At 36.4% G+C, this 27,123-nt stretch overlaps 2 protein-coding genes and 1 long non-coding RNA gene across 4 annotated transcripts; 1 reads left to right on the forward strand and 2 right to left on the reverse strand.

Annotated features, from left to right (window-relative positions):
• Nucleotides 1–372: 372 nt before the first annotated feature.
• On the reverse strand, nucleotides 373–3,141 carry LOC140811660 (fructose-bisphosphate aldolase 1, chloroplastic). The gene is made up of 6 exons (XM_073169690.1): nucleotides 2,874–3,141; nucleotides 2,371–2,640; nucleotides 2,042–2,151; nucleotides 1,865–1,955; nucleotides 1,158–1,427; nucleotides 373–894 (listed from the first exon to the last, which is right to left on the reverse strand). The coding sequence occupies exons 1-6, from the start codon at nucleotides 3,054–3,056 to the stop codon at nucleotides 616–618; spliced, it is 1,203 nt and encodes a 400-aa protein (XP_073025791.1). The 5' UTR covers nucleotides 3,057–3,141; the 3' UTR covers nucleotides 373–615.
• Nucleotides 3,142–13,484: 10,343 nt separating this feature from the next.
• LOC140813273 (uncharacterized) lies at nucleotides 13,485–18,044 on the forward strand. Of its 2 annotated transcripts, XR_012113874.1 has the most exons (4): nucleotides 13,485–13,570; nucleotides 15,840–16,743; nucleotides 16,946–17,065; nucleotides 17,412–18,044. It is a non-coding gene; the product is annotated as an uncharacterized lncRNA (long non-coding RNA). The 2 variants fall into 2 exon arrangements; XR_012113873.1 differs by lacking the exon at nucleotides 13,485–13,570 and having other exon boundaries at nucleotides 14,452–16,743.
• A 3,752-nt stretch (nucleotides 18,045–21,796) lies between these two features.
• On the reverse strand, nucleotides 21,797–23,397 carry LOC140812501 (GATA transcription factor 7-like). Its single transcript, XM_073170777.1, has 2 exons — nucleotides 22,921–23,397; nucleotides 21,797–22,810 (listed from the first exon to the last, which is right to left on the reverse strand). Exons 1-2 carry the CDS (start codon nucleotides 23,221–23,223, stop codon nucleotides 22,130–22,132), a joined length of 984 nt encoding a protein of 327 aa, XP_073026878.1. The 5' UTR covers nucleotides 23,224–23,397; the 3' UTR covers nucleotides 21,797–22,129.
• Between the last annotated feature and the right edge of the window lie 3,726 nt (nucleotides 23,398–27,123).

Consider the following 27,123-nt stretch of genomic DNA (forward strand, 5'->3'; position numbering starts at 1 on the left):
TTTTAAATCTATAATAATAAATACATTAGTTTATTTTGATTGATACATGTTGGAATGAATTTCAAATTCTCTGTAGTTATTTTTTGAATGATTGTTGTGGATCTCGAAAATCATCTCAATATGGCATTATTCCAACTTCAAATTCTCTGGAGTTATTTTTTCAATGATTGTTGTGGATCTCAAAATTCATCTCAATATGGCATTATTTGAAATATTTCAATCAAATATCAAATCGAAAATTTTCCATTCAAACGCAACCTAAACGGCAATTGAATTCAAGAATCTGACAAATACAGGTGCAAAAATTGATTTCATTCAAAAAAACTGAACTCTGAATTGAAGTTAAAAGATTAAGATATAAAAGTTTCAACGGATAACTGGACGCGTCGTATGCGTGCCATCACTTTTGAAAGGATACCAATTCTTCATGAGTAGAAATTCTCACACACTTGCAAAAATACTCAAACTACAGTTTTGACCCAAAAAGAAAAATATCCACCATCCTTTTAATCCAGCAAGCTAACTATTTCTCAAGAGCATAATTTTATAATAAACTAAACAAAAACATTTTCCCACGTCAATCTATAGACCATTTTCTTCGACAGTGCAGTATGCTTAGTAGCTATACCCTTTGACAAACATTCCTTGCTTGGCTTCCTCAGATTCCCCCTCACCGGTGTATTTTCCGAGCTGAGCCAGAGAGTTAGCCTTGGCTCTCACGAGCAGAGCAGCCTGAGCTGCCTTCACATTCTCTGGGAGTCCTCCCCATGTCTTGAGGCATGTGTTTTGGAGGGCCCTGGCATAGGAGAACGACACATGCCAAGGGTTTGGAGCTTGGTTCATTGCATTCAAGTTCAAGGTTGCTTCTACCTCAGATTGCCCACCTGACAAAAACTGCCCAAGATATCGAAACAAGAAACACATTAGCTCGATAAGCTCAAATAACATATTTTTTGAGTCTGAAGCTATCTAATTACACCCTATACAATAGTGTAGAATGAGTGCCTGTGGTTAAACAGTTACAAGCTTTTTTAGTGACACCAAATCAAATCTTTAAAGAAGAAGGGGTGTTGTAGGATAACCAAATGGGGAAAGGGAATCAATGCATTATACCATGCAAAACATAAACCATAATCGATACGAGCTTGAATACTTGCCATGATTCCAGGGACGGAAGGGGGGATTCTCTTGCGGAGGAGCTTAAGAGTGTAGTCTGCAACTTGCTCAGGCGTGGCCCTGTCTTTGCATTCAGCACCAGGAGTAACCATGCTTGGTTTAAGGAGGATTCCTTCAAACGTAACATTGTTCTCTGCTAAGTAGAAAAACACCTCTGCCCAAACTTTAAGTGCAACCTCAAAAGTCCTCTCAATTCCATGTTCTCCATCTAGCAAGATTTCTGGCTCCACAATTGGGACCAATCCTGAATCCTAACAAGTTCGACCATCACAATCAAATAAACGTCAGTTTTCGTCACAAGTTTTTCTTGTAAAATATTCTAGCTCTAGAACCATCTCAAAGGTACCGCTCTTTGATGAGTTTGTCTTGATTTTCATGCTAATTAAATAATCTTTACACTGTTATGATCGTTGTTTGATGGTAATAGATAGCATTTTTGTTTAGTGTCAATCAACTGTGGTACATCATTTTTTATCGGTGGATCAGATACTGACAATATATGCCGCAGTTGCGGCAAAACACAGGACAAGACAGACAATTCATCCTCAACAAACACAGTGAGATATTGATACATGGATTTAGGAATAATTATGCATGTGAATTGAAAGCAAATCAGTTATTCTCGTGAGCCATGAATTTTAGTTTCAAAATCCACTATGTATTCAAGGTGAACCATATAGCGTGATACCTGAGATATAGCAGCATAACGTGCCAGGCCCCAGGCAGCCTCCTTCACAGCCAAGGCAGATGGACCATTGGGAATGCTCACAACAGTACGCCTGATTCAAGAAACAGCGAAATCGATACGTTTTACATCATAAGCACAAAAGGGGTTCATCCAAATTCATGTGATAATCGTACTCACCATTTGGCAAAACGAGCACCCTGCTGATAGTAAGCAGCAGAGCGAGAAGCAAGGCCGTCAAGACCTTGGCACCATGACTCGTCATTTGAACCAGCTAGCGGAACCAAACCCTGCCTCAGTCCAATCCTTTTGCTTATCAAGTTTCAAGAATCATTTATATGGATATTAACAAATTATATATGTAGAATTAAACTACCAACCAGGAACAGGTATAATTTTACATGTCTTTAAGATTAGTCATCAAAACTTCATAGCTTCGCATGTTTTAGCTATTACCAAGATTCAAGAATCAGTTAAAACGCATGGATTCGCTGGTTTTTATTAGTTACCTTGTCAACTTTGATCCCAGGGACAATGTTCTGCTCGACAAGAACATCCACCATTTTCTTGCCATCGACTGTGGATTGGTATAGAGTCTCCTCGAAGAGGATGGCACCGGAGATGTATTGGCCAAGGCCAGGGGCGGAGAGAAGGAGGGTGCGGTAGGCTTGGCGGTTAGCCTCGGTGTTCTCCAGCCCGATTGATGCCAAACGCTTACCGCATGTGGCATTTGACTCATCCATGGCTAGGATTCCACGCCCTGGTGACGCAATAGTTTTCTACAACACCATGGTTTATTGACATTGTCAAATTTCCAATTAGTTAATAAGTCGATAATGAAATTATATTTCATTTGTCTAACTCATATAATTGGTTTTCTTCACTTAAAAGTCATATTTTCTTATATAATAGTTAAAATTTCGATACATGTTATTTATACACCTAGTTCCAAGCTAGGCCTAATCCCAAAGTTTGTTTTATTTTTTTTAAAAAATTGAAATTCAGTACGTACTGCGGTCTTGACTAGCTCATCGACATAAGAAGAAGCTCGAACGGTAAGAGGAGATGCGGAGGCGGCTCTCGGGTGGCACAACCGAACAGCCGAGGATGAAGACTGCCGCAGAAGGGGTTGGCCCTTGACAAATTCAGACTTGTCCAAGATTGGAGATGACTTGAGGAATGATGCAGAGGCCATTGCTATGTGTATTTTTATTTTTTTTTTTGGTGTGAATGAATGTTTTTTTGGTTATATTTTTGTGCTTATAAGAAGAAGCTAAGGCGAGCGATTATTTAAAAGCTTATCCCACTTTCACTCACTCTCTTTACCACACACACAAATACTACTGTGTAAGAGGGTGTAGTTCCAAAAGATGTCTAATTTGAGGTTGTTATTGATGGACCAATCACGGGTTTCCACGTGGATGATAAAGTTTGTCTATTTTATTTCATTTTATTGTTTGGCATGTGGTCGAAATTGATGGAATAATTATAGCCTTGAAAATATTAAGAACAATTGATGGGGTTATTTGATTTAATAAAATCTAGTTCTTTTTACATATTTGAATTATGTTTATGTATTTTCTCAGATACTAATGTCGTTTTAGACAAGAGAATGAGTCTTGTTGCACCATATGACTTGTAGGGAGTTTATTAAACCATTGGATTCGGAATACGATAGGTAGCTCCGGATGTACGATTATATGTAGTTATCCACGTTTAGTATGTCGTTTATTATCTTATTCCACGAGACAAATAATGACAAATGAAATCAAATAATGAATATAAAATGTAAATTTATTTATTTGAGAAGAGCTATCATCTATTATTAGTTAAATCACTCAAAAAAAGAATCAATGATGATTTGATTATATATTATACTTATCTGCCACCTCTTCATGAAATAAATTATACAGCTATTTGGACAAATTTGTTGATAGTGTTAGCATAATGGGCTTCAATTATGAACTTAAAACAACACGTTGGGCCAAAAGAAATGCAATAAATCCTACAATACTTCTAAACTTTTCAGGCCCATTTATATAGGACCAACAAGTTGGAAGCCCGTTTTACATAAAAACAAATTTGGCTTTTAATTTTATTAATTATTAATATTGATATTAATGGTGTAATCTTACGATATGTTCATACCGTTCCTTCCCAATTCTCTCCGAAAACCTCCGTCAAAGATTTCTGTGCACATAGGGTTATGAGAGAAAAGGATGTCGGCAGGACCATATCATTTATTACATGAATTTGTTGAAAATAAAAACGTGTGGTACATGCTGGCAAATTTGACTGATTATTTCAGAAGACGGAAGATGGGTTTTACGCGTATAAAATGCGTGTTCACACGGTCAAGGGGTTCTATAAATAGAGCTCCCCTCTTCATTCTGAAATCATCCCTTCTTCGAGTTTTCTCTCATCTTATAAGCATTTGAGTGCTTAGTTCTATAATATTTGTGAGGTGTTTTGTTCTCCTGTATTAAGAGTGTGTGTGTTCTCTTTGGAAACACAGTGAGTGAGTTGTACACCACAAAATATTATAGTGGAATTCTTTTCATCTTGCCCGTGGTTTTTACCCTAATAATTTTTAGGGTTTTCCACGTAAATCTCGGTGTCCAGTTTATTCTTTATTTTCGGGTTTTATTATCTCAAATTCCACACGTGGGACCAACAAGTGGTATCAGAGCCTTGGTTTAAAATTTCTTAAAATTCTGAGTATGCTCTGTAGTTGCAGCCTAGACTGATCTTCCACATCAGAAAAGATTTTTCGAGATTTTTTATTTAAGGCGGGATTATTTTGTCCAGTCTACTAAAATTGTTGTAGACATAATGGCGGGAAGGTACGAGATAGCAAAGTTCAACGGAATCAATTTTATGTTGTGGAAAATAAAGATACAAGCAGTTTTAAGAAAAGAAAATTGCTTGGCGGCTATTGGAGATAGACCGGTGGAGATTACAGATGATGGAAAGTGGAATGAGATGAATGATAACGCTGTTGCCAATTTACACTTGGCTATAGCAGACGAAGTTTTGTCAAGTATCTCTGAGATAAAAACAGCCAAAGTTATCTGGGATACTCTAACAAAGATGTACGAGGTCAAGTCGCTACACAATATGATTTTCCTAAAGAGAAGGCTTTATACTCTTCGGATGGCGGAATCTTCATCGATGACCGACCATATCAACACACTAAATACTCTATTTGCCCAACTCACTTCCATGGGGCATAAAATAGGGGAAAATGAACGTGCAGAGCTTCTACTTCAAAGTCTACCAGATTCATACGATCAACTTATCATTAATATTACCAACAATATTCTTATGGGCTTTCTAAGATTCGACGATGTCTTAACTGCGGTTCTCGGAAGAGAAAGTCGGCGCAAGAATAAGGAAGACAGCTTGGTAACTTCAAAGCAGGCAGAGGCTTTGCCGATGATAAGAGGAAGATTTATGGACCGTGACTCCAGTGGGAGCCAAAGGCGAGGTAGATCAAAGTCGAGAAGTAAGAAGAAAAATATTTACTGCTTCAAATGCGGCGGTAAAGGGCACTTCAAGAGAGAGTGTACGAGTATCGATAAAAGTTCTCAAGGAAATGTGGCCAGTACTTCAGGCAGTAGTGAAATATTATTCAGCGAAGCAGCAACAGTTGTGGAAGGCAGGCACAAATTTTGTGACACATGGATAATGGATTCAGGAGCGACGTAGCATATGACGTCTCGGAGAGAATGGTTTGATCATTATGAACCAGTCTCAGGAGGATCTGTATTCATGGGAAATGATCATGCCTTGGAAATCGCTGGGGTCGGTACTATCAAAATTAAAATATTTGATGGCACCATTCGCACCATAGAGGAGGTACGACATGTGAAAGGACTGACGAAAAATCTTTTGTCCTTGGGACAATTGGATGACATCGGGTGCAAAACTCGGATCGAGAACGGGATCATGAAAATTGTGAAGGGGGCGCTTGTGGTTATGAAGGCGGAAAAGGTTGCTGCAAATCTGTATGTACTTTTGGGAGAAACACACAAAGAGGCAGAACTAGCTGTTGCATCAATTGGTTCAGGAGAAGAATTAACAGTGTTATGGCATAGAAAGCTCGGGCATATGTCAGAACGGGGGTTGAAAATTCTCTCAGAACGGAAGCTGCTGCCGGGACTTACAAAAGTGTCACTACCCTTTTGTGAGCACTGTGTTACCAGTAAACAACACAGATTAAAGTTTGGCACTTCTACTGCCAGGAGCAAAAGCATATTAGAGCTGATTCATTCGGATGTTTGGAGAGCACCGGTTGTATCCCTAGGAGGAGCGAGATACTTTGTCTCGTTCATTGATGATTTCTCTAGGAGATGTTGGGTGTATCCAATCAAGAAAAAATCAGATGTTTTCCAGATCTTCAAAGATTTCAAAGCACGGGTTGAACTTGATTCTAAAAAGAAAATCAAGTGTCTGAGGACTGACAATGGAGGAGAATATACCAGTGACGAGTTTGATGCATATTGTCAACATGAGGGCATCAAGAGACAGTTCACAGCGGCTTACACACCTCAACAGAATGGAGTGGCGGAGCGGATGAACATGACCTTGTTGGACAGAACAAGAGCTATGTTGAGGACTGCAGGTCTAGAAAAGTCATTTTGGGCGGAAGCAGTTAAAACCGCTTGTTATATTATCAATCGTTCTCCTTCAGTGGCGATTGATCTAAAGACTCCGATGGAGATGTGGACCGAGAAGCCGACATATTATTCTCATTTGCATACATTTGGAAGTCCGGTGTACGTTTTGTACAATGAGCAAGAAAGATCAAAGTTGGATTCAAAATCCAGAAAATGTATCTTCTTGGGTTATGCTGATGGAGTAAAGGGGTTTCGCTTGTGGGATCCTACTGTTCACAAGCTTGTCATCAGTAGGGATGTTATCTTCGAGGAAGATAAAGTAAAGGGAGACAAAGGAACACAGAATTCAGAAACTACTATTTTTCAGGTAGAAAATAAGACAGACGAAGGTCAAGTTTTTTGTGAAGCAGTACCAGAGCACGAAGAACAAGAACAAGTTGAGTCTGAAGTTTACAATGTGAGGCAGTCAACTCGAGACAATAGACCACCAGGTTGGCTTTCAGATTATGTCACTGAAAGCAACATTGCATATTGTCTATTATCAGAGGATGGTGAGCCATCGAGTTTTCACGAAGCTACTCAAAGCTCGGATGTATCCTTGTGGATGATAGCAATGCAAGAAGAGTTGGAGGCATTAGACAGGAATAAAACTTGGGATCTTGTTACACTACCACAAGGGAGGAAAGCCATTGGAAACAGATGGGTCTATAAGATCAAGCGTGATGGCAATAACCAAGTGGAGCGGTATCGTGCTAGATTGGTGGTAAAAGGATATGCTCAGAAAGAAGGCATCGACTTCAATGAGATATTTTCTCTTGTGGTTCGACTTACAACAGTCAGAGTGGTGTTGGCATTGTGTGCGGTGTTTGACCTACATCTAGAACAGCTAGATGTGAAAACGGCATTTCTTCATGGAGATCTTGAAGAAGAAATCTATATGCTCCAGTCAGAAGGTTTTGCAGAAATAGGCAAAGAGAACTTGGTTTGCAGGTTGAAGAAATCTCTGTACGGTCTCAAACAGGCGCCGAGGTGTTGGTACAAGAGATTTGATTCCTATATTATGAGCCTTGGATACAACAGACTGAGTGCAGACCCTTGTACGTATTTCAAGAGGTCTGGTGATGATTATATCATTTTGCTGTTGTATGTGGACGACATGTTGGTAGCAGGCCCCAACAAAGATCAGGTCCAAGGATTGAAGGCACAGTTGGCTAGGGAATTTGATATGAAGGACTGGGGACCAGCAAACAAGATTCTAGGGATGCAAGTTCACCGAGACAGAAGTAACAGAAAGATTTGGCTTTCCCAGAAAAATTATTTGAAGAAAGTCTTGCAACGCTTCAACATGCAAGATAGTAAGCCAATTTGGACCCCTCTTCCTGTTAACTTCAAGTTATCCTCCGAGATGTGTCCTAGCAGTGAAGCAAGAGGATGGAGATGTCTCGAGTATCATATGCATCAGCAGTGGGAAGTTTGATGTTCGCTATGATCTGTACAAGACCGGACATTGCTCAAGCAGTGGGAGCAGTTAGTCGGTATATGGCGAATCCTGGACGAGAGCATTGGAGCACTGTTAAGAGGATCCTTCGATACATTAAGGGTACCTCGAATGCTGCATTATGTTATGGAGGATCAGATTTTACACTCAGGGGCTATGTCGATTCAGATTATGCAGGTGATCCTGATAAGAGGAAATCTACTACTGGTTATGTGTTTACGCTTGTAGGAGGAGCAGTAAGCTGGGTTTCAAAACTGCAGACAGTTGTGGCGTTATCTACAACAGAGGCAGAATACATGGCAGCTACTCAAGCTTGCAAGGAGGCAATATGAACTAAAAGGTTATTGGAGGAGATCGGGCACAAACAAGAGAATGTTTCTTTGTTTTGTGACAGTCAGAGTGCCTTGCACATCGCAAGGAATCCAGCCTTTCATTCCAGGACGAAACACATTGGAGTACAATTTCACTTTGTGCGGGAAGTAGTAGAAGAAGGAAGCGTGGATATGCAGAAGATCCATACGAAAGAAAACATAGCTGATTTTCTGACCAAGCCAGTGAACACTGAAAAGTTTGAGTGGTGTAGATCCTCAAGTGGTCTAGCGGAAACGTAAGCAGCAGGGAATGGCAAGATTGAAAGGATGTGTGGAGATGTGTTTGATTCTCAATCAAATCTCCAAGTGGGAGAAATGTCGGCAGGACCATATCATTTATTGCATGAATTTGTTGAAAATAAAAACGTGTGGTACAGGCTGGCAAATTTGACTGATTATTTCAGAAGACGGAAGATGGGTTTTACGCGTATAAAACGCGTGTTCACACGGTCAAGGGGCTCTATAAATAGAGCTCCCCTCTTCATTCTGAAATCATCCCTTCTTCGAGTTTTCTCTCATCTTATAAGCATTTGAGTGCTTGGTTCTATAATATTTGTGAGGTGTTTTGTTCTCCTGTATTAAGAGAGTGTGTGTTCTCTTTGGAAACACAGTGAGTGAGTTGTACACCACAAAATATTATAGTGGAATTCTTTTCATCTTGCCCGTGGTTTTTACCCTAATAATTTTTAGGGGTTTTCCACGTAAATCTCGGTGTCCAGTTTATTCTTTATTTTCGGGTTTTATTATCTCAAATTCCGCACGTGGGACCAACAAAGGGAGGACTGGATTCCCATGGAGGAAGATGATGACGTTTATGTAACTTGAAAAGATCCCATGAATCGGATTTGGAGAGGGAAACTTTTGAAACTGGTGATGCAAAAAATTCCGAGGAATGAGAGTTTCTGACGGAATCGGGCGATTGTTATTTGATATTTGTTGGGGAACGAAATGGAATGGTTTTTTCAGAGGCTGTGGCTGATGAAGTTGGAGAAATGGGTGGTTTGGATAATGATGTGGCTGTAGAGTCCCAGGTGGTGATGGCGGTTGTCCAGGTGGAAGGATGTAACTGGAGACAAAGTTCTTTCATCTGCTGGAAGCTCTGAGTGGGCGTCCAAGGAGCTACTTGAAATTGTTTCTCACATGAAAAATGGCTGACATATCAGAACTGTCTCAATTTGATGTGCATTGTCTTTTGTTTGAGTATTTTAAAAGAAACAAACTTCGTGATCCACGTCGGAAGTGTCAACCTTTATGTGATGCAAGACTTGAAATTATATTTCGGTCCTGAGGTCGATCGACACACGAAAATTGATGGATGACGCCTTTTTCGTGGAAAAATTCAGAGAACTTTAACTCGGGAGCATTATCAGAGCGAAATTGTTTGATATTGGTGTGGAACTGTGCCTCAATCATAGTTAAAAATCTTGGAATAACCACTGCTACATCATTTTTATTGCAAAGAAGAAACGTCCAAGTAAACCGAGTACAATCGTCCACCAGTGTAACAAAGTAACGATGACCCAAATAAGATGGTAAATGGAAAGGACCCCATATATCACAATGTATCAGATCAAAAGGTTTCTCAGACAAGTGATTATTTGAAGTAAAAGAAAGACGTCTTTGCTTAGCTAAAGGACACACATCACATGGAGCAGCAATACAATGTTTAGGAAACTGACACTTTAATCGATCCTTCAGTTTCTCGAGCCGCTTGAAAGAAATGTGTCCAAGTCGATGGTGCCATAAGGTTGCAGAGACGTGGTTGATAAAAGTCACGGATGGAGGAATGAGGCTTGAATTATCCAGGACGTATAAGCCTCCTAATTTCTTACCCTTGCCAATCATCTTCTTGGTGCATGTCTCCTGAATTGAGACATGATCTTGGTGAAAGGTAACGGTAAAGTTTGAATCAAGTGTGAGAGCACTTACAGACAGTAAGTTGAATTTAAAATCTGGAATGTAAAGAGCTTCCGCAGGGTAATATGAGAGCTTAAGTAAATGTCACCATATGATTGTACAGAAATGACGGTGTGATTTGGCAATGTTACCGTAGAGCCGTCTAGTGGTTTCAGCTCCAGAAATGCCTCGTATGAATTACATATGCGACTGGATGCCCCGGAGTCCAGAACCCAGACCTTAGAATGTAGCATATTTGATGCTAAAGTGGCAGAGAGACAAGTACCTGTTATTGTAGATGAAGAGGCCATATCTAGCTTTGATGGTGGATCGACAGTAGTAGTTAGATGTGTAGAAAACATATGCATCAGCTGTTGGTATTGCTCAGGATTGAGTGAATGGAAAAAATTTGGAGAAGCTGCAGTGGTGGTATGCAAAGAATGTTGGGCCACTTGATTGACCTTAGCACTGTGAGCTGGTGGGATGGGGTCAGGGTGATACTTTGGTGTTGATTTATACCCTGGAGGATAACCATGAATTTTGAAGCATGTGTCGACAGTATGTCCATGGATCTGACAGTGGGTGCAGTATGGCCTTTCTTTCTTCCTATACTTCAACTTGTTCAGATCCTCAATGTGATGATTACTCTGTATGGGATTGTGATTTTTGACAACAAGAGCCAGATTATTGGGTATGTCAAGTGGGACAACACTAGAAGCACCCATTGTGCGTTGACGTTCTTCTTGAAGAATCAAAGAAAATACCTTATTAATGGGGGGTAAAGGATCCAATAGGAGGATCTGACCCCTGATTTGAGTATAGGTGTCATTAAGGCCCAACAAAAATGTCATCACATATTCAGAATGATAGAAATCATGAAGTTCTTTCGTACCCCCACAAGAGCATAGACCACATGTGCAAGTCGGACGAAAATTACTTAATTCATCCCATAATGTTTTCAGCTTTGTGAAAAAAATACTCACTGAATTCTGACCTTGAGTAAGATTAATCAATTCTCGTCGCAATTGGAAAATGCGAGGGCCATTGCTTTGTTGAAATCTTTCTTTAAGATCGATCCAAATATCATGTGCGGATTCAAAAAACATCATGCTGGCCGAGATTTCCTTGGTAACTGAATTGAGGATCCAAGAAATGACCACATTATTGTTTCTAATCCAGCCATTCAGAAGAGGAACATTCGATGCATTAGGCTTAGATATCGAACCATCAATAAATCCTAACTTGTTTTTGACGGATAATGCGATCAACATCGCACGACTCCAAGATGCATAGTTATCACCTGTTAAGTTTTGAGAGACTAGTGTAATACTACCAGGGTTGTCGCTGTGATGAAGGAAGTAGGGACTGAGCGGGTCATCAATGGCGGATCTGGTAGATGAAGAAATTTGAGGATCAATTGAATGTGGAGCCATTGATACGCACGAAAACAAATCTCCACTGGCAAAGCAGAGGAAACCAAATTTGATCAGAGATACTTCCGATTTTCAGCAGTGAGGCAACCAAAATTGATCAGAGATAATTCCGATTTGCAGCGGTGAATGATCGGAGATGGAAGTTAGCGGAAAGAATATGCTCTGATACCATATTAGAAGTAACAGAGAGAGAGAATGGAAATCAGAGATTCATTCATCCATTCTTTCGTAATGAGAAAGAGGGAAAAGAAATTGTTTTATACAAGTCTACCTACAGCTATTTACAGGTTGGAAATATGAAATATATAAACTTAAAAGGGAATTTGGTGCTGTTTTATGAGCCGCAAGTAGATGCAAGAGAGGATTGATTTCGATGGACTTTAAACTTTAAATGGTAGCAGAGGAACAATTTATGATCATAGCTAATTCCGAAGTCGAGGCGGTTGATGATGCAGATGAAGCACCGACATTTTCAGAGTTGCTAAGAGGTGATGAATTGCTGGCAGCTTAGCGAGGAAGAGAAGGTTGAAGAAGTGGGAGCTCAGGTTTATTTGGCGGACAGTGGGAAATTCGAAAATGATTTGGAGGTGGTGGGTGATGAGGATGGCGAGGAGAAGGTTTACTTTATAGAAACTATTTAGAAGCTGGGATAGCTGAGAAATCCTCTGGCATTAAAGAGGAAAAAGTCGATCTCTTTCTAACTAAAGCTATGTTTGATAGTCATGATAAGGAAATGATTATTTAATAATCATTTTCTTATCTCGCGTTTGGTTTGTTTTTTTATTAATCTATAAGCCTTTGATTATGATTGAAAGCACACACTATTAATGTTATTTATGTGATTAAATATCACTCATCAAAAGGTGTGATAATTAATAATTTTTGAATAGTGATCATCATAAGATTGTATATTGACCATAATACCCTTGAATTATTTTTTTCAATATAATATGAAAATTAAAATTAGTAAAAATTTAATAATTAATATAATATTTAAATTTTTATTATATTTTTTATAAATTAATTTCATATATTTTAATTATTTTAATCATTTAAAAAAAATTAAATTAATACAAATCTATCTTAAATTAAATTTTTATAAATTTATAATCTTGTTAATTAATTTTTTATGAAAATAAATATTTTTTCAATTCTAATTTATTTTTTTAATGATTTAAATTAATTTTAATAAATGTAAATTATAATTATAAATATTTAATTATCTATCCAATTATTTTAAACATATATATTTAATTAGCATTTGGGGTAATTTGATTATTACAATAAAATTTACAAAATTAATCCATCATTTTAAAATCATATCAAACATGTTATTTATCCAACCATAGTATTAATCCATATATCTCATTTTTTAATTATTCTAATTATTAATCATTTACTTATCCTATCACACGTACAAAACGGGAGCTTAAACAGACACCCATCACTGAGGTTATTATAGAGATGGAGCCAATAACTGAAGTGAACACAAATTTGGTTGATGTCAGTGAAGATGAGCTTGTTCTTGAATCCAGTGGTACTAATCTGAGAGATAAGCTTGCTGATAACGAAAAAGTGTCTGTTGAGGAGAAATTAATGTCTGAAATGAAGATGGTGGAGGAAAAGGACATTGGTAAGGATATGGTAAAGGATTTCAAGCCAGTTGAGCCTGTCATCGCCTCAGAAAACAGGGATGTGGCAGTAACAGATGAGGAGTTTCCTGCCGAAAATATTGGAATGGAAATATATGAGATAACGGAATCATATGTTTTCATGTTGCTAATCAATGAAGTTTCTTCCTTTAATTCCCAGAGGTTGCCCGAAGGCCTATCATCCATACTTTGTTGATCGAGATGGGACATTTTTCAGGGCTATGGGTCGGTGGAACTGTGGTATGTATTTCTCTATGTCGCCACAAAAAAACATTAATAAGTTGATGTATCTGTTGATGGATGCTTTAGAACATTTTACCTGATTATTGCTTAAGCAGCCATCATGCTGTTAATTCCATGTAATGATGTTATTCATATAAAATGATTAAGGTTTTGGTTTAATTATTACAAATAGTGAACTTCCATGTAAGCATGGGCTTGTTGGTTTTTCCCTTTTAATCTGAATGTACATACGTCTAATAATTACGTGTATTCGTTTTCTTAATTTTTAGATTCACACTTGAGAAATCTTTTTTTGAAGTCCACATTTCTTTTGTGTGCATCCCACTTAAATTTGCGATTTCCCATGCAGATTCAACACGTAGCATATTTTACTATTTCATGTAAATTATTTTATATTATATTCGAATAATAACATAAAATCTGCTTTATTTACTTTGATTCTATGTTGCATGGATGCATGTATACAGGGACGAGTATCATATCGAATACGGTACGGAAAATTTTGAAAGCATGAGACACGATACGGCTAGGATACGACAACTATTAAAAAATATATAAATATTATATATATTTAAATTTAATATTAAAAATTAAAAATTGTAGAGATATAATATATATATATATATATATATATATATATTTAGTATTAAAAATTGTAGAAATATAAATATTTATAAAAATATATTGTAGAAATATATATACATATTTATGTAAACGTATACAATGTACGTCTTCAAAGTAGTGGTCTAAAAAGAAAAAATAAAAAAAATTATTTTTTTTTGGCCGAAACCGCTGTGTGTCATCGTCGTGTCCACAACGTTTCCGAGTGGTCATACCTAAAAAAGTCAACGACACGGATTTTTCCGTATATACGTGTCGTATCCGTGTCCGTGTCGTATTAGTATCCGATACTTCAGAATATTTTTTAAGGTCTCCGTGCAGCATAGCTTGGATTGTTAGTGGTAGTATAGGGTCATTTTCACCACTACTAGATATTGTCTAGCATGGCGATTAAGAGTGGAAATGAGAGTGGAGACACGGTGTTAACTATTTGAAAAGTGTGGCTTGAACACATAAACAATTAGAAGACCATGCATTAAAGATTGAAATTTAAGTTATATGCCAACATGAGCAACATCAAATATTTCTTATCCAGAAACAGACAAACGATCTCAACAATAAGGAGATTTACTAAGCTATAGTGATATGACAATATTTGCAAAAGTCCAATTTAAAAGCAAAAACATGCATTCAAATTTTATAAAGAACTCTTAAATAAATATAAGTTTTTTATATTTTAAAAAACTTATATAAGTTTCACCAGTACTACCAAGTACAAATCAGGTGAACAAGTAAATTCAATACCTTAGAAAGTGCGATGATGTTACATTTAAGACTGCTCCTTAGCTGGTTCTAACATCAATTATGTCAAATATTATCTTACCGTCTTGTACAACTACCTTTTTTTGGCTTGTTCTAAGGCTGGCATATGTGTAGCATTTGTGAGAAGAATGCTGTTTTTATGTTTTACACATGTACATTCTCCTTGTGCAAGAGATGCAGTAAAGATGTGGTTATCTCATGTGTTCGAGGAAATAAAGGCTTTTGTGAGATCTGTAATAGAACTGTAACGCTAATTGAAAATAATGAACAGGGAACTGTAATAGAACTGTATGTGCTTCTTTGGTCTTTCTTCACCCTTTCTATTTCTTTGTGTGGTTTGGTTTCAATGATGCATTGACTCACGATTGACAGTATAGGTTTTTAAGCACAATTTTCTAAAGCGTTGGCAGAATCGTCTTTGGTTTTTATTGGGGCCCCTATCTATACTATTCAAAGTTCTGTGAAAGGTTTTATCACATCATACAATTTCTAAGTGTGGATTGAATTGGAAGTTCTGTACAAACTGCTTATTTATTTGAACATGTGATCTTTTGTCCTTTTGGCTTTGAATTTTACTTCCTAGCATTTCTGAAGTTACTTCACATTCAGTTATATCTTTTGCCTGCCAACTTGGCTAGAAACATTTTTGGTAGTTATTTATCATTACATGCAAATATGAGTTGGGTCACACTTATGGGAGGAGAATATTAATCTCTTGCTAGTCAATTATGAGTGTGATTGTTTGTTACACGTGATACCAATATGGTATCTGGAAGATGATCTTCTTTTGAATTTAAATAATTAGTCATGTGATTGTGATTTTGAACTTCGTTAGCTGCCGTTGGATTATACTCTTATCACCTTGCTATGACCTTCTCTACAGATTCAAAACCAAATAGGTTTCGATGACTGGGGTGGATGGGGGTATCTCTTCAAGGATGACTGTATCCAATTAAAATCTAAGCCGTCACTTTCATCAGTAGAAGGGGCAAAGGCTAATAGTTCATGTAAGGGATCAAATTTGTTTTCTAGTCTACTTAAAACAAGAATCATCTGAAGCACAAGCTGGCGAGAATGACCAAGTGTCTGGTTCAGACATTTCTATTGGGAAATTAAGTACTAGCAAAGCTAAAAGAAGAAAATTGGAGAAGAAACCAAAATCACTCACCAAAGAAAGGAATTGGTGAGTGCAGGTGATGTAACTGGAGACAAAGTTCTTTCATCTGCTGGAAGCTCTGAGTGGGCGTCCAAGGAGCTACTTGAAATTGTTTCTCACATGAAAAATGGCTGACATATCAGAACTGTCTCAATTTGATGTGCATTGTCTTTTGTTTGAGTATATTAAAAGAAACAATCTTCGTGATCCATATCGGAAGAGTCAAACTTTATGTGATGCAAGACTTGAAATTATATTTGGGAAACCTCGAGTTGGACATTTTGAAATGTTAAAAACTTATTGACTTTCATTTTCCTAGCAGAGATGAGCAAAATGAAAGTGTTACTGAAATTGAAAATAACCAGCAAGATGTTGATGGCAATGATGACCACCTGACCAAGGGTGCGAAAGCTGGGAGAAGAAAAACACGCAAAATAGGCATTCGGGGACCTTGGTTAAATCTTGATAATTATGCAGCAATTGACATGCACAACATGAGCTTGATGTTCCTGCATAGAAAGTTGATGGAGGATCTCCTTGAAGATGTTCAAACTTTTCATGATAAAGTAGCAGGAATGTTTGTGAGAAACGGATTTCTGGTAGTCCTCAAAAGCACTGGTGCAAGTTGTTGGTAAGAAGTTTCTTTTGGTGATTGAAATAAAATATTTTTTTAGTAATATAACTGATTCTCAGAATGTGTTTTCTTTAAGCTCGTAAGGAGCTTTTTCCTACTGTTATCGTCGTGATCATCGCTGGGGACCTTCCTGCTCTTCCTCCACCAACCACTTAACGATAGAAATAAAAATTGGTTTTCTTTTGTATTTTGTATGCAGGCACAAGCAAAGCAAGGGATCCATAAAAGATTTGCAAAAGGAGTACGGACACTCTGGTTGAGATACTAAATCTAGACAAGATTAAAAGTTGACTCAATCTCAAATCAATAGTTCACTGAGGTGATTGGCAGCGCCTTTCTCTTACAGAAAATTGCCTACATTCGCGGGATGCCAAGCAACCACACCCCCTCCCCCCAAAAAAAAATACAAATTCAATGCAGACATTTGTTTGAACTAAATATCTATCATGTGATGCTGTAAGTTTGCAAACACGGCAAAATTTTCAGAGCACGGTTCATTCATCCCTAGTCTCGGTCACGTCAATCTATGCTTAGGAGACAAAGTTACCTTGGTGTTTTTGAATGGCTTGTTTTCGATGTCAATATTGCTTTTTAGGTAGAGACACTTCAAGATTTAACAAAAATCTGAGTTGGTATGTTAAGAGTGCATATCTTATATCTATCAGGCTTTATACGAAATTAAGATACTTGGAAGAACGGACTGGGAACGCTGTTACAAACATTTCATGTCCTATCCCTGCACTGGGTAATGCAGGTTGAACCAGAGAAAATGGTGATCTTCCCTCTGGAGCAATTCAATCGCCTGGTGTTAACTGTTAAGGGAGTAGTTCCATCTCCTACTGCAGTTTTACCAGATATTGAGCCTCATTCCGCTGTTCATTGTAGCGCTAATTTTAAACCAACACTGCCTATGCCTCCACAGGGAATACTGGTGGGCTCAGCAGATTCTCTGCATCTTCAGGCAACCATTTAAAGTGTACCACATGCTGTACAGATGAATCGCCATCCTTACACCATGGTCCAGTCAGTTCTGCAGGTTTCTAGTCAGAGTTCTCTAGCTGAAACCCGGGAATATGGTTGGACTGCACCAAACATTCAGGTTTCTACTCCTATTTGTGTATATAACCAAAATAAATGAAAAGTAAGAGACACGTTAGTCAATCAAGTCAAGTCCTGTCTGGTTTGATACAACTCAATATCTGCTTAGGAGCTTTAATGCTTTAGGAATTGTATGCGAACGAGTTTCAAATACTACAGAATTACTTTTCAATGAATGTATAGCGAAAAAAAAAAGAGAGAACGGATGGTACTCACAAATTCCAAGAACAATGCGCTCCTGTGAATTCACTGAGGTTCTATTAGGGGTGTAAATGAATCGAACACGTTCACGAACTTTTCGAACCGGTTCGAATAATATTTGGTTTGAATTCGAAATTATCGAATTCGAGCCGAACTCGAACATGTTCGAATATTTTTCGAATCGAATTCGAACTAAAATTATATTGTTCGATTGTTCGCGAACTTTAGCATTATATTTAAAAAATAAATAAAATATTATTAAATATATATATATATATAATAATATTATATATAACATATTGTATATAATATTATAATATATATAATATTATTCGAGTTCGAATCGAATTCGAACTCGAGCTTCAGTTCGAATCGAGTTCGAATCGAAAATAATAAAAGTTCGAGTTTCGAATCGAGCTTCGAATATGTTTATTAGAATTCGAACTCGAGCTCAAATACTGAAAATTTCATAAAATTCGATTCGATTCGATTTGTTTACGGCCCTAGGTTCTATTTGGAGAAAAAGATATGAATTCAACATGGGAAATAAATTTCAATTTCAATTTTAACTGATTTTGTACGACACAGATTTGAAATTCGCTAAAGTTGCATTTATATCAACGAATTTCATATCAATAGATTTTAAATATATTCAAAATATTTTTGCCGTTTTAGATAAAAAAAAAACTATAAATTTCAAATATATCATTTGTATATTTATATAGTGTTTCATGTTAATTATGATGAATTTCAAGTTAATCCAATAATTAAGGTATTTGAAATTCATTCTATTTTATATGGCTAACATGTAAATAAATAATGACAAAAATTTGTGTGAGACGGTTTCACGGGTCGTATTTTGTGAGACAGATATCTTATTTATGTTATCCATGAAAAATTATTACTTTTTATGCTAATAATATACTTTTTATTATGAATATCGGTAAGGTTGACATGTCTTACATATAAAGATTCGTGAGATCGTCTCATAAGGGACATACCCATAAATAAGATACATATTTAAGATTTTGAACAATAAAAATATAATCGAAATAAATTGATTTCAATAATTTTAAAAAAACAACAGAGTGAAATTTTATCCCAACAAACTTCACAGATTTACTACATAAACATAACGTATTTCCTGACGCATCCGGACAGCACCTTCCAAAATCATATCACTTGCACTACCTTTGGCACTACCATTCACACAATTTAAGTATACAAAAAAGATTTAGTCCGACGACGGACACTTCCAGAAAAGCCAAAGTAATTATGACACAACATTAAAAATTAATTATCTCTAATTTGATATCATTAACTTAAAACCTATCCTTAACTTTCCCAATAACGAATCTCCTGTCCACTCTTTCGGCATCATTAAGTATCTCTAGGCGTGAACTTTAGTACAAGTCCACACAACATGTGATGCCAAGAAGTGAGATTTTATTGTTGCAGAAAACCCGTAAGTCGCATAATCTATCTTGTTAAATCATTAAAATTTTGATTGAATAACTTGAGCGGAAGCATATCTGAATCTATAATCTTGAATTTTTTATAACGCGTTTTGATCTTCTGCACGCTCTTTTCTTGAGACTGAACTATTTTATTAATAGGGGAAGGAATAGATAACGTGATCTGCTTGATCTGGGGACCATGACCCATTCTGATATTTCTATTTCAGCCCATCATAAAACAGAAATTACATTTATGTCTCTACACATTAAAAACTCACAACCTCGAAACTTTAGTCGATCACTTTATTTTAGACTTAACTTACAAGACAACCCCAACATATAATCATTCACATATAAGCTCATACCAATAAAACTGATCCAACATTTATTAGATTACATAAAAGTAAATATTCTCCCAATCTTTTATGTTAAATAACTTGATATGAAGAAGATACTTATTATTATTTAATAATCTTTAAATACTTTATGGTAATTAATTAACCCCAAAAAAAAAATAGAGATGTAGCCGTTTTCACCCCTCCTACATCCCATGCTTCAGTGCAACTTTATACGCCACACCACCAATAATTGATCCAATTTTTAATTGAAAGGGTAGGGGCACTTGCCATATAGTTAATTCAATTTGCCACAAACAGTTGAACCACCCCAACCCCCCCTTATCTCAAATGCCAACAATTTATTTTTATCGATGTCTATTTCAAATATATAGGAGTGGCCATTATTACAAAAAAAAAAAAAAAAGGGTATATATGGCATCCCATTATCAAATCTTGAAAGGTCATTTCATTCCACGAGAGAAATAGTTGTTCCGACTCATCGCCCACTCGAAAGACTTGAAATAGTGCATTGCACGCCATTGACATGTGCCTAGTTGTTGTTTTATGATATTATTATTATGTATTTTCCATGTTATGTCGAAAATTCGTATTTATTTTTCTTTAATCTTCGACGATACTATGAATCAAGCCATTCGTAAAATTTCTTGCAAATAAAAAACAGGATAGGAGAGGTGTAAGAAGTTGCCGGAATGAAACTTATCGACTGTTTAAGTCAAAAAAGGGACAAAAATATAGAAACATATTGATATTCACGGAAAATTTAAGATCTAATTCCAACAAGTGTCACTAGTTCAGTCGCAGGTTTCAGAATTGCCCTGAGCCTGAAATCACAAATAAAACCATTAGAAAGGGGCCGGGAGGGTGTCCCGACGAGCCCCTCCGACGCTCAAGTTAGAGACTGTGGATATAAGTGGAGAGCAGCTAAGAGTGATACTGAAAAATAATATAGTAAAAAAATCAGTTATACATCTGAACCTGGTATTTATAGGAGAATACTTGAGCTCGTGCTGAGTATGTCTTCCATTTGGGCTATGGATGTGCCAGAGGTAATGGACACATCCACGAAGTGTTGTTTGATTTTTATTTTTTAACAAGTAGATTGACTTGATGTATTTATTTTAGATTATTTTCTAACATGGAAATTTACAAGAGAAACAAAAAAAATACAAGTGGAGAAGACCACACAAGTCTCAACAATAGTGGGCTCCAACCCACCACCACATGGCAAGATGGGCTCGGGGGCCCACGATTATTTGTATTATTTGTCCTTTTAAATTTTTCTAACAAAAGTTTGTTCAACCACTTTGGAATTTTCAACTCGCTCCTAAGGACTTTTCAAAGTAAATACAATATACCAAAATTAGCGGCGACTATCTAATTAATTTATTGAAAAAAAAAATCTAATTATTAATTATAATCGAAATTTAAATTTATTTTATTCTATATATTTTTTAAAATAATATTGATAATTATGGTGATAGTCAACTCCATCATTAAAACATTAAATGGTGGCTGTATTAGATATTATCCTCTTAATTTCATATTTAATATTAAAAAACCAACGATATGTAATGTTTGACTTCAAATTTTGTGTTCTGATTTTTTTTTAAAAGAAAATATTTGATTGTATGTTTATATATAATTAGTTATCCAAATAGGTAAATAATTATCATCGTTTTTTTTAAAAGGTAATTATTAATGATAGAGTGAGTCTCATGTGAGACCGTCTTACGGATCATAATCTGTTAGACGAGTCAATCCTACCCATATTCACAATAAAAGTAATGCTCTTAGCATAAAAAGTAATACTTTTTAATTGGTGATCCAATTAAAAGATTCGTCTCACAAATACGATCCGTATGACCGTCTCACACAAGTTTTTGCCTTAATGATATATGTAGAACCAAATTTGTGCAATTCTTTCGACAAAGAAAATTCAACACAAAAATTCTATTTATCACAATCTCGTGAAAATTCAATACAAAATATCATGATATAATTGTCGTAAATGTCATTTACGATGTTTTTGTTGTATTTTTAGGATTATTTTTTAATTATATTATATTAGAAACTGCAAATGAATGAGCTACAGAAAAAAAATATATATATGTAAAATTAAATAAAAACCTAAATTCATAAATCCCCCTAAATAATTCAATTCTAAGCCTAGAGGCCTACCTACCATACCACCTTCCACGCCAAAATTGTTCGTTTGGACCACCACCGGTTTACCCAGAAACCGGTTCAAAATTAGAACTAATCTACCCGTCAAACATTCGCTATCAGTTCCTGTTCCGCCACCGCCGCCGTATGCGCATCCTTTCTCCGCCGCATCTCCAAAACTTTCCGGTGACTGTTGGAGTGGATGTCCAGCGAGAAAGTCGGGCTGCAGGCGGGCCTATACTCTGGAAAAAGCCTGCCAGACTTGAACCGGACACCACAAGCATTGCACAGCGTTTTCGGACCCAATGGGCCGGCTCGCCACTGAGGAGTCTTCTGCACCAGACAGTGTGTACACCGCCGGCCGGTTACGAAGCCCCCGGCGGTTTCCTTTTTAATCTTCTGCTTCTTCACCGGCGGTTTTTCCACGGAGGAGGACAACTCCAAGTCCTGAACCGGGTTCGTGAACACAAAAAGAGGCATGGATGTTGAACCGGAAGAGCAGGACGATACAGAAGACGACTCGTCGGAGCTAAGCGCCGGAGAAGCCAGGGACCAGGGCCGCCCGTTCTCCTTGGACCGTTTGCTCCTCGGTTTCCTGGACACATCCGTCGGAAAACACGGATTCCTGGTTTTCGGAACCGATTTGCTCAGATGGTCCACCCGCTTCGCCACCCTGGCTGCTTCGGTTTTCGCCATGAAACTCCCGGCGGGGGATACCAGTGAGAGCCCAGGTGCAGAATCATCCACGAATTGCGACAACCACTCCAGGTTCTCCAAATCTTCAACCTGCAACAACAAAATTTCAAACATAGAATTAAAAAAAAAAAAAGTCCTTTCTTTTTTCTCCATACACACACATAATATCTAAATATACATGGGGAAGTTTGACTAATTACCGGAAGAGAAAGTTCCCCGGCAGAAAAGCTATCAAACTCATCGGCGCCGGAAAAAATGGAGGAAAATTCATTAGAATTCGTCTCCTGCGAGGCTTTTTCCTCATCTTCTGCCATAAAAAAACATCCCTCCTGCAGCTCTTTCTCGGAGAAATCAAGGTTAAGGAGGTCCTCAAAGGGGAAATCATCTGACGCAACGGTGTTGATAGCAGCCAAACGCCACACATCATCGACCTGGGAACTGTTCTTCACACCCATTTGAGAGAGGAAACTCGACTTCAAAGCTCTTGCTTCAATGCACTCCATACTACTCACACCAAAATCAACCAACAAGCAAAATCAAAGAAAATATTATTCTCTTCCAGAAGAAGAAAAAAGAGGAAGAATATGAAGCCGAACAGATGGGAAATGGTATTTAATTGTGCATTAACTGAGTTAATTTATGTGGGGGGTGGGGTTGGGGTGCTTCACGAGATTTTTCATGCGTGGTCTGGCTGACCAGTATCAGTATTTGCATGGAAAGAAATGGACAAGGTTGGCTTTGTTTGAGAAAGTTTCTTCGACGTTGACTGGTAAACGTGCGATGCCTTGCCTTAACCGCGTTTCTTGTCTTAATTGTCATTACCAACCTTTATTACGTTATTCACTTTTTAGTATTATTAGTGTTTTTATTAAATATGTTTTTATTTAATGGAAAAATACATAATTTGAGTATGATATCATGCATGCTATGTTTTGCTAAATAGCGTACGGAATACTTTTTTTTTTTATATATAAATGATTTATTTTTAAATATTATTATTTATGCTATTTAACGAATCAAATAGATCAAAAGTGGAAAATAAATTCAATAGCGTACATGTTCTTCACGTAAAATAAAGATAAAGATATGCATGATTTCGGGAATAAAACATGTTTTTGATTAAGAAAATGTCTCTTGTGAGACGGTCTCACTAATTTTTATCTGTGAGACGGGTCAATCATACAGATATTCATAATAAAAAGTACTAAATTTTACCTGTGAGACGGGTCAACCATACAGATATTCACAATAAAAAGCAATACTCTTATAATAAAAAATAATATTTTTTCATGAATGACTCAAATAACAGATTTATCTCACAAAATACGACCTGAAAGACCGTCTCACACAAATTTTTGTCATATTATATGTAATAAAGATACCTCAAATCTCGTGAATTTAAAATTTTAACCAAATTTATATTAGCAAAACGACCGTAAAAGTATGGTAAAAGAAAATAAGCAAAAATTTGTATGAGATGATCTTACGGGTCGTATTTGCGAGACAAATACTTTATTTGAGTCATCCATGAAAAAATATTACTTTTGTATGCTAAGAGTATTATTTTTTATTGTAAATATCAGTATGATTTATCCGTCTCATAGATAAAAATTTATGAGATCGTCTCACAAAAAACTTACTCAAATAAACAAGAATATCGATAGTTAATAATGACATGAAAAAAAGAAAAGAAAATAAATTAGAAACATGAGGAAATTCATAGCGCCGCCCCCTTTTGGTCGTTTCCGATATTCTACACGCTTTCACTCGATTGTTTGGCTGCCATCAAATGGAATTCGTTTAAATTTATATTTTGTTGATAAATCATTATTTTGCAGTCAAATTCACAACCTTATTGTTATTTTCTTTATTCGATAATATATATATATATATATGTTTTGAAACTTTTAAATATGCAAAAACACCACTAAACAAATTTATATTTATATATAAAAAAATATACCATAAATTTTATATTCATCGTGTTCATTTCTTGGGTAGATTATATTTTTTCAAGAGGAGTGTCATTTATAAATAAATATTTTCGTATGTATGTAATATAATTTATGCTCTATTTTATGTCATTTATATTCTATATAAATGAATTATTCTTTCTCCTTTACTCTCTTTTACTTTCGTCTTCCAAAAATTTTCTTCCGCAATAATTGTTTTTCTCCTATTTATAAATTTCATTTGCCATATATTTTATTTAATAAAAAGAATCTTACAAAATATGAAAATAAATTTTTTTTAAAAAAAATAAATTTTTGAAAAAATAATAATAGAGATTATATTTTTTCAAGAGGAGTGTCAATTATAAATAAATATTTTAATATGTATATAATTTAATTTTACGCTCTAATTTTATTCTATATAAATGAATTCGAACTCACGTTTCGTTCGGGAAGAAGAAACGAAAGTCATTGTTGAAAGAGGATGTGTACCTAAATTAATATGTTTCTCACACGCTGTCGGAGCGCGTGACATAGAATATGCCGGCTTTGGTCACGCGCGATGCGCTGGTGCTGGCTGGCTGCAACATTTTGCACACGTCGCAATTACTTAATCTAATCTCAACTCACCTCCTTTATATTAAATAAATATTATCTTTGAGTTGAAAATTTCCCAATTTTTAGAAGTTTTTTTTTTAAAAAAAAAAATATAGGCATTAAAGGTAAAGTGTATGTTCGATTTTATTTATAATTTTGTCCGAGAAATTTGATTTTTTATGATTTGTGTAGTGTTTGCAACTGATTATTATGTTGTGGAGATAGAAAACAAATTTTTATAAAATAAATTAAAGTGTTATTTATTAAAAAAAAATTGGAAGGCGACGTTAAATATTGAAATTAGAACTAACTCAACTTCATAAGTTAATTTAAGAAAAGAAGATTATCAAAGTACATATATGCAATTCTCATAGATTTTATCCAATCGATTTGAGAAACTATCACACCCTCTCATGCTAGAAATGAATATATGGAGCGTGAAGTTTACAAATTACCCAAATATGGACAGATTGGGTGGCCCAACAACGATATCACCAACACAAAACGATAGAACCTGAGTTATGATATCATGTTAAGATTGAGATTCAGACCTAACTCAATCTCACAAACTAACTCAAAAAAAAAAAAGGAATCGTCCAAATCTATACATTCAAATCAATGTAAGACAACTGACAAACGAGAAGTTGTCTCTAGAAATTGTATCTTCTCTAATTGCCTTTCCCTGATCATGGAACTAATTTAGAAATCACGCCTTGAAAATATGTAAGCCAAAAACTATGGATGTAAATGAACCGAACTTTTCTCGAGTTATTCGGATCTCGGTTCGTTAAAAAGCTCGTTCGGGCTGTTCGTTAAGCTTATCGAGCCGAGCCCGAGCCTTATTTTGGGCTCGACAATTTTGTTGAGCCGAGCTTGAGATTAATGATGTTCGGCTCGTTAGCTCGTGAACATGTTCGATAATAGGTTCGTGAGCTCAAAATTGAGATCGGCTCGTTTAGCTGGCTCGAGAGCTCGAGCTCGAGCTCGGGTCGTTTAAGTGGTTCACGAGCTCGGGCTCGAGCTCGGCTCGTTTAGGTAGATCGTGACACCATTGACATATGATCTGCTGGAACTCTTCTTCAAATAAGGCATTTCTGCTGTATTGTAATAAGGGTATATTGAATTGGAAATGAACGTAGATTTGAAGATTCTTTCATTGAATGCCACTTCTGCATAACTTTGTGGTTTGGAGTTGGATTCGGAGCAGAAACGAGCTCGCTTAACGAGCTTGTTTAACGAGCCGAACCCGAGCCAGGCTCATTAAACAAGATAAACGAGTCATTAACGAGCCGAGCTCGAGCCGAGCCCGAGCTTTATAACTTCCGAACGAGCCAAGCCCGAGCTTCAAACCAAAGGCTCGTAACGAGCCCGAGCCGAGCAAATAATTTAACGAGCCGAGCCCGAGCCTGATACTGTTCGGCTCGGCTCATTTACATTCCTACCAAAAACATGAATTTGCATCTTTGACACTACCATGAGCAAGATCATCACTTTTTTTTCCCTTGCAATTACTGATTCAAAAACATACATAAAATTAAACCATTTTTTCTAGCACGAAAAACACAAAATTGAGGTACAACGACGGTGATAATCTCATAGTTGGATAAAATGCAAAAAAATATTATCAAAATAGTTGGGCGAACATGTTGTGGGTCGATCTAGAACTCGACACCTGTTTTAATTTTAGGAAACTTGATATTACTCGCAGCCGGCAGGAGGCCTGTGGTTCCAATTCGTAATATTCGTGTATAATATGCAAAAAAAGAAAAAAGAAATGTAATTTGAACACACATGGCAGTAAGTCTTATGCCGCTGATAATTGTTTTTAAAGAATTTACCATTTATTTATTTGTT

This window comes from Primulina eburnea, chromosome 14 (assembly GCF_022965805.1).
Source record: "Primulina eburnea isolate SZY01 chromosome 14, ASM2296580v1, whole genome shotgun sequence".
NCBI lineage: Eukaryota > Viridiplantae > Streptophyta > Magnoliopsida > Lamiales > Gesneriaceae > Primulina > Primulina eburnea.

Coding starts and splice junctions, on each gene's coding strand:
- LOC140811660 (XM_073169690.1), bottom strand. CDS start 3,056: ATGGCCTCTGCATCATTCCTCAAGTCATCTCCAATCTTGGACAAGTCT. Junction 1,428..1,864: donor GTTATGCTGCTATATCTCAG/GTATCACGCTAT, acceptor CGAACTTGTTAG/GATTCAGGATTGGTCCCAAT. Junction 895..1,157: donor CTTCCGTCCCTGGAATCATG/GCAAGTATTCAA, acceptor TATCTTGGGCAG/TTTTTGTCAGGTGGGCAATC.
- LOC140812501 (XM_073170777.1), bottom strand. CDS start 23,223: ATGGAGTGCATTGAAGCAAGAGCTTTGAAGTCGAGTTTCCTCTCTCAA. Junction 22,811..22,920: donor CCGGGGAACTTTCTCTTCCG/GTAATTAGTCAA, acceptor TTGTTGTTGCAG/GTTGAAGATTTGGAGAACCT.